Source organism: Octopus sinensis, linkage group LG13 (assembly GCF_006345805.1).
Source record: "Octopus sinensis linkage group LG13, ASM634580v1, whole genome shotgun sequence".
NCBI classification, from domain to species: Eukaryota; Metazoa; Mollusca; class Cephalopoda; order Octopoda; family Octopodidae; genus Octopus; species Octopus sinensis.
Window position 1 is genome coordinate 16751042 of NC_043009.1, and position 11318 is coordinate 16762359.

The following is an 11318-nucleotide window of genomic DNA, read 5'->3' on the forward strand; positions in this document are numbered from 1 at the left end:
AAGTCTTCCAAATTCTAGGTTATTTTGAAATTTAAATGAAACATATAAACAGTGTATTTCATTAGAAAAATACCTTCGAAAGAGGAATGAGTTTATCACAAAGCTGAAAGTTCTGCTCGGATGAAAGATATTTATGATAAAGAATAGGGGTAGGGCACCACTAACTATTTCCCATCCATAACCACTCCTCTGAAAATCAACAGAAGTGGACCAACAAGTAAGTCTATACACAGTTGCTCAACTGTTAGAAATAACATTATCCCAAATCACACTTGGTTATCTCATAAAAGAATTGGAAAGACAGCACTGGATATACTCATCTTCACCATCATTTAAACTGTTTTCCATGCTGGCATGAGTTGGACAGTTTGATAGAGGCTGGTGAGGCAGGAGACTACATCAGATTTCACTGTCTGTTTTGACAAGGTTTTTTTGTTATGGCAGGATGCCCTTCTTAACACCAACCACCATACAGAGTAGACTGAGTGCTTTTTATGTGGAACCAGCAAAAGCAAGGCCTGTTTTGGCATGGCCTTTTACAGCTAGATGCTCTTCCAAACACAAACCACTTTACAGTGTGGACTAGATGCACCAGAACTGGTGGAATCACCAAGTAACTTGTAAAAATCCTTGAGGGAAGAGGCATTGAAGGCAGTGGCCATGTGCCAGGGGAAGAGAGGTTAGAGTATGACAGAGAAATAGGAACAAGTGTCTTGCAGTAGAAGATACATGGTTACCCAGTCAGAGAGAGAGAGTATTCAAGAACAAGAGAAAGAGCAGGAGAGAAGTGGTGGTGAAGACAGGTGGACATGGCTGGAATGCTTATTACTATTGGTCAACTGAATCAGAACTAACCTGGGGCTAAACAACAATAACCAAACGAAGCATCAAACTTCATAACCAGTTGATGAGTGGGTAATTAAGGGGATATAAGAAAACTCAGACTGATTCAGTGGTGTTACCGGGCAGAAAGGTGGGTGTAACGAAATCTTAAACATAAACAAACACTGTCATGTCCAACGGAAATTTTGTTGTAAATCGTTGTCACCTTTTCAGAAAAATCACATATTAGCTTATTTATTATCTTTCATCTACTTGTTTCAGTCATTTGACAATGGCCATGCTGGGGCACTACCTTGAAGGGTTTTAGTAAAAAAAAATCAACTACTTCTTTAAAGCTTAGTACTTATTCTATTGGTCTCTTTTGCCGAACTGCTAGGTTACGGGGATGTAAACAAACACATCAACATTGGTTGTCAAGCATTGGTAGGGGACAAACATATACAACCCCCACCCATATATGTATGACAGGCTTCTTTCAGTTTCCATCTACCAAATCCACTCACAAGGCTTTGGTCGGCCCGAGGCTATAGTAGAAGACACATGCCCAAATGCCATGCAGTGGGACTGAACGAGGTACCATGTGGTTGGTAAGCAAGCTACTTACATCACAGCCACCAAATCCACTCAAAAGGCTTTAGAAGAAACTTACCCAAGGTGCCATGCAGTAAGACTGAACCTGGAACCATGTGGTTGGGAAGCAAGTTTCTTACCATAGTTATGCCTGCACCTATTTAAATATCTTTGCAAATCATTGTTAAAAATTAATTTCTTCTTACAACTAGTTTCAAAATATGAGTCATGTTAATGCTGGTACTTAATCTCATCAACATGACCACCACTACCTGAGGCTATAAAAGGAGTCTCTAGACTAGACTTCACTATAGCAACTGTAAAACTAACAATGCAAACACCTGTCCTTAATCCTAACTAACCAGACTCACGTGAAGGAGATCTTCTACAACAATCCTCAACACAACTTACACAAAAGGTGACAATACTGGAAGCAGCTGCTTCTGTGGTAACACAGGTTACATCACTTTTCCAATGTAAATAACAAAGCCATCAGATATTAAACTGATATATTTCACACTGTTGGTAAAATAAGTTGAACAATTAAAATCATTTCTAATATAAAGACAAGGTGACATATTTCAGAAGAGAGAGAGAGAGAGAGTGAAATCACCACTACTAGTATTTTACTGGTACTTATTTTATCAACTCAGAGATAGCAAAAGCCAAAGTCAATTTTGACAAGATTTCATCTCAAAACGTAAGGAGAAATAATTAAATGCCACAAAATATTTAGTCCAACCTTATCATCTCTGTCCTCAATAATAATAATTGTTTACAATGTAGTCACAGAACAGAATTTTATCTTTTATTTCAGTCATTAGACTGTGACTATGATGGGGCACTGCCTGGAGGAATTTTAGTTGAAATAATCGACCCCAGTACTTATTTCCTTTTTAAGCCTGGTACTTAGTCTATCGGTCATTTTCCCCAAATTGCTAAGTTATTGGAATGTTAACACACCAACACCAGTTGTCAAGCAGTGGTGAGGAACAAACACAGTCACATATACATATATATGTTGTGAATCTTGCAGGCATGAAGTAGATTTGATCCTAGATAGCCAAATATAAATTAACACTTCAACAGCACTTTTCTCACAGTAAAACAATAGTTTTTCTGTAACAGCAGTTTACATTTGTCAGATGCTTTGCTAAGCAAAACAATGTCTTCGCCACTTGGCCCTTCTAACCTCTTATAAGCCACCAAAAGCTAGAATTAAAATAACAAGTACCACCAATGAAATCTACTGTTGTCAACAATATGTCTATTCTTCTGGATAGTTATAAAAACAAGAACCCCTGGGCAAAAGTCAGTTGGTGAGTTAGTGAGAATGGAGTCTGGTTGACTGGCTGAACAAAACGCTGTCACAAAAGGACAACTATGGTAACTCACTAATGAAGCAGTTGTTTCATTACAACTTGAATCACTCTTCTTTCATCTTTACATAATGGCAATCAACTAACAACAAACTATTACAATTGGTGATGACCCTGAACTTCAATGAAGAACCAATCCTTACAAATTGGTTACTCAACCGTTACACTAATTAACTTCTACCATTCCAAATTGGTGATCCTGACGTTGCACCATAACAGGCATCAATTACAAATTGGTGACCCCGTGTAAAAAGAATTGCTGCCTTCTAAAGCTACATTAGCTGCTATCTTTTCCTCACTACCTCAGCTTAAAAACAGAACTACAATCTTCATATTAACAGTTGTTAGACCAAAGGAAAAATAATGACAACCTTTGTCTCCACCAAGATGCATCCTCCTTCGACCTGCTACAAAAAGCTCAATACTGCGATCCACTTCTCAACAATGCAACACTGCCAATGCACAAGGAATTTGCCGAACATGGAAGCCAATAAATGCATCATTTTGACAGCTACGTGCCCAGAAACTTATTGAATAACACTATGGAAGTCCACACGTGCAACATTTTCAACAGCCATAGACTTGGACTTTCTTTGCATTTCAAATGCTACTTTTTAGCTTTTCAGGACCAGAACACTTTCTAACCAAGTTTGTCATTTTAGCTTAATTAATTTTGTTGTTTGCATTGCACACGCATTGTTCACCTGTTCTTATTACATGGTTTCTGCTAAATGTCTAATTTCTTTCTTCGCATGCACCTTTCCTAGGCACCTGGCCTTGCACATGCATCTGCATACATGGCACATTGTTACACACACACACACACACATGCTGTCATATTCATGCCCCACACATGCCTTTCTCGTTTGTTTTTCACGCTCCCTGTGCCCTTCTAGACACAACTAGTCTCTGTAAGACACTAGGTCGGTCATACATACATAGAGAAAGTTGTTTGTCCCTTACAATGCACCAGCATGCCACACATTCGCTCCTGTACAATCAAGGCATATAATACCTCATGCACTGGCTGGTATATTCAGCACTGCCTTAATCTCTGGCATATTTAATACCGTACATTGTATTTGTAATCAATGCACTAGCATTACTGCCTCAGCCTTGCAAGCTCTGTTGTACACATGCACCTCTATTATGCCTCTACTGCCTTGTTTTGCAACACATCTGTGTCAGCTCAACACTTTTCCTGACTCGATTTACGTTGGATGTTCACATATTCAACGCTCATGTTTAGACATAATTTGCCCCTGTTAGACCCCTGTTTGGTCATGTAATTAACAGAGAAAATTATCTGTCTCGCGCATCACTCCAGCATGCTTACACTGTTGTCCTTGCTAACCTCAGCTAGTACCCACAACAACAGCACCAGGCATATTTCACTTCTGAAAAACCTTCAAGGCATTTCATAAACTGCAACCCTGCAGGAGGATCTTCCATATGATGGACTGAGAATACACTCGCTCGCTCACCTGAGCTTATTTTACCGTGAATTTCAAAACCTGCACCTGCCCTTGTGTATACGCCCTCATGCGCACTCACATGCTCATTTTCTTTTCTGCCTAGTCATGACTGCACTCATTTCGACATGCAAAGCGACACCGCTATTCAAAATTATCCAAACAGAAAACTGTCCCATATACACTTCAATGATCCTCTCTCCTAATATGTGAAGGTTCTCCTCAAGCATAAATTTCTTTCTCTTCCTCAATTGTTCGCCCCCCCCCCCCGAAGCTCTCTGGTGGGGGAGTTATGTTGTGAATCTTGCAGGCATGAAGTAGATTCGATCCTAGATAGCCAAATTTAAATTAACATGTCAACAGCACTTTTCTCACAGTAAAACAATAGTTTTTCTGTGACAGCAGTTTACATTTGTCACATGCCTTAGCTAAGCAAAACAATGTCTTTGCCACTTGGCCCTTCTAACTTCTTATAAGCCACCAAAAGTTAGAATTAAAATAACAAGTATCACCAACGAAATCTATTGTTGTCAACGATATGTCTATTCTTCTGGATAGTTATAAAAACAAGAAGCCCCAGGCAAAAGTCAGTTGGTGATTTAGTGAGAACAGAGTCAAGCTGACCAGCTGAACAAAACGCCATCGCAAAAGAGCACAAAAGGACAATTATGGTAACTCACCAATGAAGCACTTCTTTCGTCCCACACTCTCTCACTAGCTCACTTTATTTTCTCTTACAACATCACTATTTCTATCTGTAATTACTACTACACAATGATGAGATCACAAACACAAACTATACAAGGAAAATCTATGACATCTATCTTTACTTTGCATGCTTTACGATTTTATCACCTGCCTGTTGAGGCAAGGTATTTTACAATGTAACGGTACAATAAATATTTTCTTCAATCACCGTTCTTTCATCTCCACATAATGGCAATTAATTAACAACAAACTATTACAACTGGTGATGACCCCGAAGTTCCATACTACTGTTTACAAATTAATTTCAACCGTTACAAAAATAAACTTCTACTGTTACAAATTGGTGACTCAACCGTTACACTAATTAACTTTTACCGTTATATATATCTCAGGTTATGCCATTAGAAATGTCCAGATTTTAAATAAGGAAAGCAAGTGGTCAAACCTCACATTTTAATGGAACTTCATTGTCGATCTAGTTTCCTTGATTATCTATGACATCTTTCTATCTACTCGTAAGCTTTTTAATCTCATTAGTGAAAAACTCTTTCAGTTTTGAAGAGAAGAATTCTGAAAGGCCAGTTTCAACTTCCTCAGTTGTTTTGAGAGTTAATCCATCCAAATCATTCTGTAAACTACAGAAGAAATGGTAATCTGGGGAATAAGGTGGATGAGCAATTTTCTCCCAGCCAAGTTCTTTGATCTTTGCAGTGTGGGGTCTTGCACTGTCCTGATGAAACATCAGTCCCTTTTGGTTCACTACAGCAGGCATTTTTTTCTTCAAAGCAGTGTTCAAACACTCAAATTGCTGACAGTAGATTTGAGCACTTATCATTGCATTTGTTTGTAGCAACTGAAAGTGGATGATTCCTTTGCAATCCCACCGAACAGAGAAAACCTTCTTTGCATGGAATTCCCTTTTTGGTTGTGGTTGGGCCTTTTCCCCTTCACCAAGCAAATGTCTATTACACTTAAGATTTTGATAAAAAGCCCATTTTTCCTCACCAGTCTGTCCAAAAACAGTGAGATGAGTTAACAAGAATGAAAAGAGATGTGCACTTGGAATTTGCAGTTGGCTACAGACAAATCACAAGGCACCCGCTTTGGGACCTTTCCAAGCAAGTTCTACCAAAAGTAGCTTGTCATCAAACTCAACTAGATGTTCTGTCCGGGCCTCATCTTCAAGGCTGAAATCTTCTCTTCTGAATTTTACAAATCTTCTTCTGCAAGTTCTTCCATTCAGGTACTCTTCTCCATAAGCTGAGTGAAAATTTCAAGTCACTTCAGCTACAGAGTTTCCTTTTTTAAACTCATAAAGTATTATGTACCTCAAATACTCCTTAGACACTTTCATGTTTGAAGAGCTATAATTAGTGAAATTTCAATTAGATTATCCTGCAAAAACGAAATTTAATTAGTTTAAATATGTCCAAATACATATATTACTTGATGCCATTGAACATTCTAAAATACTGTTAAAGCATTTACAAATTGAAAATATAGAAGTCCAGATATTACTTATGGGATGACCTGATATATCAGGTTGAGTCAAAAGTAAGCAATGTTTTGAACCACGAAGAATTTGTACTGGATTTTTGTAGAGTTTGGAATTTTTTTTAAACATTTTTTTGCAATTCTCTGATAATACAGACATGGGCTTACCCAAATGCATCAATAAATTGATATCTTTTTCACTGTTGTTACAAACATCTGAAATGGAACTGTCAAAGTGCGATATTTGAGCAATTTTGCTATTCAACTTCAAAAAAGGATGTAAAAAAGAAGCTGAAACTGCTCGCAAATGTTTGGTGAGGAAATGACCAGTGAGTGGTCAGCTCAAAAGTGGTTTAAACAATTTTGCAGAACTATGTGGTTGGAAAATAATGGTTTAAACAATTTTGAAGCTTGTGAGTGTAGTGGACACCCATCTGTCATCTTTGATGGTCAATTAAAGACCATCATTGAGAAAGATTCACGTAAAACCACTCAAGAACTGGCAAAAGAACTTAGCCAGAAAAGTTAGCCAGAAAACTGCTTGCAACCATTTGTGTGTGATTGGAAAATCAAAAATGCTCGACAAATGGATACCATATGATTAGAATGAAAATTAGAAAATGCGCGGATATGCTCATTGCTTCTTCTCCATAACCAGACTGTATTGTAACTTACGATGAAAAGTGGATTCTGTACAATAAAAAAAAAGTTCTTTGCAGTGGTTGGACCAAAATGAAGCACTGAAAATCTTCCCTAAGAAACCTCAGCTCTATAAAGAAAGTTCTGGTGACTGTTAGGTGGCGTATGCTGGACTCATCCACTATAACTTCTTAAAACCCGGACAAACCATTATTGCAGAAACATATTGCCATAAAATTACCAAAATGAATGAAAAACTGCTACCCCTTTGTCCCAGACTAGTCAACAGAAGAGGGCCAATCATTCTTCATAACAATACTCGACCACATGTTTCACTACGAAGTTCTTTCCCACCCGCTTATTCCTCAGACCTTTCTCCTACCACTTTTTCAAGCACCTTAATGGTTTCCTGTGAGAGAAGGATTTCAAAAATCAAACTGATGCTGAAAGTGCGTTGAAAGAGTTCATCAGCTCCAGATTTTTATGTTACTGGAATAAACAAACTTGTAACTCGTTGGCAAAAATGTGTTGATTGTAGTGGTACTTACTTTGATGAATAAAATTCCTGCCAGTGTTGAGTTAATGCACCCATGCCAGTGGCACATAAAAAAACACCTAGCACACTCTGTTAAGTGGTTGGCATTAGGAAGGGCATCCAACTGTAGAAGCCATACCACAACAGACAGATGGGGTCTGGACAGCTCCCTGCTAGCCAACTCCATTTCAAACCATCCAACACATTCCAGCATGGAAAGCAGACATTAAATGATGATAACCTAATCAACTGTGAAAGTAATGTTAGAATAACACAGTTGCCAGAGTAAAAATAGGGTGAAAAAAGTTTCAGGAGCTATCAGCTTAATTGATAACAAAGGCCTTCCCTCTCCAAGTAATAGGCAAGCTATATAATACTAGCATATGATGGGCAATATTTCACCTCATATAGTCCAGCCATGACTAAAAGTACTGAATGTGGAGGATGTGCAAAGACTAATGTCAGCATGCATGAATGAAAGGTCATAAACGTGCTGAGACAGAAATTGGGCACTAGAGGTAACACAGTATGTCCAGAAATAACCACCATGATCTGAAGCATTTTACTTAACTACATCATCCATCTAAGATTGCCGTTGTTGTTGAGCTGACTATTCTGTCACATTAGAGTTATCAAAGATTACGTGTCCTTCCTTCCTTATTTAAGATGGTAGGGGTGTGATTTGAAGGAAACTGGCTGCTACTTCCAGCAAATAAGAGGCCACTTGGAAGTTTCCTGCAAGGGTTTTGATGATACGTATTGGATTTAACATATTTAACTTTGGACACCGTGTAAATTAGCGAAAGAAAATTGGGCTTATGTTTCGATATGACTCTGTCTCAGGAATTTAAAAACCTTATTATTCAAAAGTACAATGAAAATAATGGCTATAAAAAGATGGCAAAAACTTTAGAATTGCCCCTAAGCACTGTTAAAACTGTAGTTAAGAAGTGGTTGCTGCACAAAACCACTGCTACCCTATCAAGATCTGGGAGACCGAGCAAACTTACCAGAAGAGCAAAGTCAAAACTGGTCCAGGAGGCAACCTCCAACCCTAGTGCAACACTGGAAGACTTGAAAGCTTCAGTTTCCAGTACTGAGACAGATGTCCATGCATCTACAATTTCCAGAGTATTGCACCGGTATGGCCTGCAATGGAGGGTAGCTAGAAAAAAGCCCCTTCTGAAGCCTATGCACAAGCAAGCTAGGCTAAACTTTGCAAAAATTCACATTAATGATTCCATGACTATGTGGCGAAAGACTTTGTGGTCAGATGAGACCAAAGGCAAGTTATTTTGGAAAAATACAAAACGCTACGTTTGGTGGAAAAAGGCACTGCTCACCAACCTCGTTACACCATCCCCACTGTAAAGCACGGCGGTGGCTCGATCATGCTTTGGGGCTGTTTTTCGGCTGCAGGGCCTGGAGAGTTGGTAACCATCCAAGGTATCATGGACAGTGTCAAGTACCAAGAAATATTGGAGGCAAATCTGCTAAAGTCTGCAAGAGCTCTGCGCTTGGGTCGCAATTTCAAGTTTCAACAAGATAACGACCCACAAGCATGTGTCAAAAAGCACTAAAGCTTGGTTTGCTAGCAAGAAAATCACAGTTTTTGAGTGACCCAGCCAGTCTCCAGACCTTAATCCTATAGAAAATCTATGGCGAGATCTAAAGCTGGCAATGCACCAACGTTCCCCATCCACTCTGACACAGCTCGAGAAGTTCTGCCATGAAGAATGGCGAAAACTGTCAGATGACCACTGCAGCAAGCTCCTGGAACCCGAGGCGTCTGCAGGCTGTAATTGACGCAGCAGGATCATCTACAAAGTAATAACTGAAGATATTCCAAAGGGGGTGTAGACTTGAAAAGACATTTTTCAAAATTATCTTTGTTTAAGAACCAGTTTAAAAGTTTTCAAATGTATTTTATGTATTAAATAAAAGTGTGATAGATCTGCTTATTAAAACAAATCATTGGAGTTTAAAATATTAATTGTTCCTATCAAAACAAACAAAACACATTCAGTTTCCGAGCGGGGCGTAGACTTTTGCAAGGCACTGTAACAGCTGAGCAGCACGCACAGGCCTTCGAGTCAAAACGAAGAATAGCCCAAAATTATTTACTTAATTTCTTCGTATTTAATTCGGTAAATGCCCACCAGAATATTAAGACATAAAAATTGACACACTGAAATATGTTTGTATTACGTGAACACGCCAATGCTTGTGTTTGTCTACACATGAACAGAAATCTTCACCACGAGTAATACACTGCAGGTGAACACCGGAAAACACACCAATCTTCACACAGTCCTTCGTTATGATACAATACTAAATACACGTGTAAGCAGTACCAAAACACGGTACCTGTCACGAGACACTAAAATAAACTATTCACACTAGAACATTCCGTAATTGCACCCAGTTACAAACAAGAGAAGTGTTCTCGGCGAAGGTAAAGACTACGTACACCCGGTGGCTAGGTTAGGGTTTACGATTACGGTTTTTGTTACGCTGAAAAGAGGAGGTGTGCGTATTCTTTACCTCCGCCGTTTTCTCTTTAAAGAACATGAGAATGTTTCAATACAAGAAGTCTTTATGGTGAGTTTTTCTCAAAGTGCACACGACGCGTAATGAAACAACAAAACTAAAAGGCGTCATTATGGTATTAAAAAAAAGATTAGTTACCGTTTTGAGCAGAGGTAATTTCGCCTTTACAACTAGATTCCATACGGCAGGATCGCGATGTTGTGGTACGTCAGCCATTTTGACAACAACGAATCACGTGACAGTAATTAGAGTACCAAGTGGGAGGGGGGGGGGCTTAATTGCTTTATTTTCTTCACTCGGTAATCGAGTTTGACTTACCATTTCATGTGTCCGCGACCAGTTAGAACTATCCTATATATATATATATATATATATATATATATATATATATATATATATATAACCAGCACTTCCCACTTTATTTATCTATTTGTCCTGTGTTGTCCCATTCTGTATAAGATCGTCCTGATCATAATAAAGATTCCACTTTATCTATTTATTTATTTATTTATTTTATCAATGCCGGTATTACTGTCACAGTCAATTATTATTTGCGAAGGATTGTGCTGTTATTTCTAGCTAGCTGTACGAGCATATAGAGCAGATATTTCCAACCACTGTCTTACGTATGATTTACAGGTGCCACGAATCGGAAAATTCTAAGATATTGAGAAAACTCAAATGTTTTTAAAACACCACACTTTCGAAGCATGCGTATTTATTTTCGGCAAATTGCAATGCATACGCCCATCTATTTGGGAACGATTTTATATTCATTTCTATAATAAAAATTTTTTTAAAAAAGGTTTAAAAGAGCTAATGATGCGATATAACACGTAGCACCTTATTCAGTGTGTCGTGGATGAAAAGTTAAAATTGCTGATACGAAAGTTGGTTTGTAGTTGTGAGTGTATGAGCATGTGTACAGGTAGTGTAGATGGTTTCTTTGTCTGGCTATGTGACAGAGAATATGCATGTACTGGGGGCGTTTCTTTGTATATGTTTGAGCCTTGTTGCTGTTTTTTTTTCTGCCAGTATAATGCATATAGAAACAACGCACTCATAGCTATTAGTTTATGTATGAACTTAAAGCACCCTTAAGCCAAGAATACTTACTCGTGAACATTT

The 11318-nt window shown here is 38.4% G+C and overlaps 1 protein-coding gene across 1 annotated transcript in view; it reads right to left on the reverse strand.

Annotated features, from left to right (window-relative positions):
- Positions 1-10478, reverse strand: part of LOC115218469 (COMM domain-containing protein 8) — a 117822-nt gene extending 107344 nt beyond the window's left edge. Inside the window, exon 1 of the mRNA XM_029788303.2 lies at positions 10329-10478. Within this exon, the coding sequence (XP_029644163.1) occupies positions 10329-10406 (78 nt within the window). The 5' untranslated portion in view covers positions 10407-10478. The remainder of the gene's footprint in view (positions 1-10328) is intronic.
- Between the last annotated feature and the right edge of the window lie 840 nt (positions 10479-11318).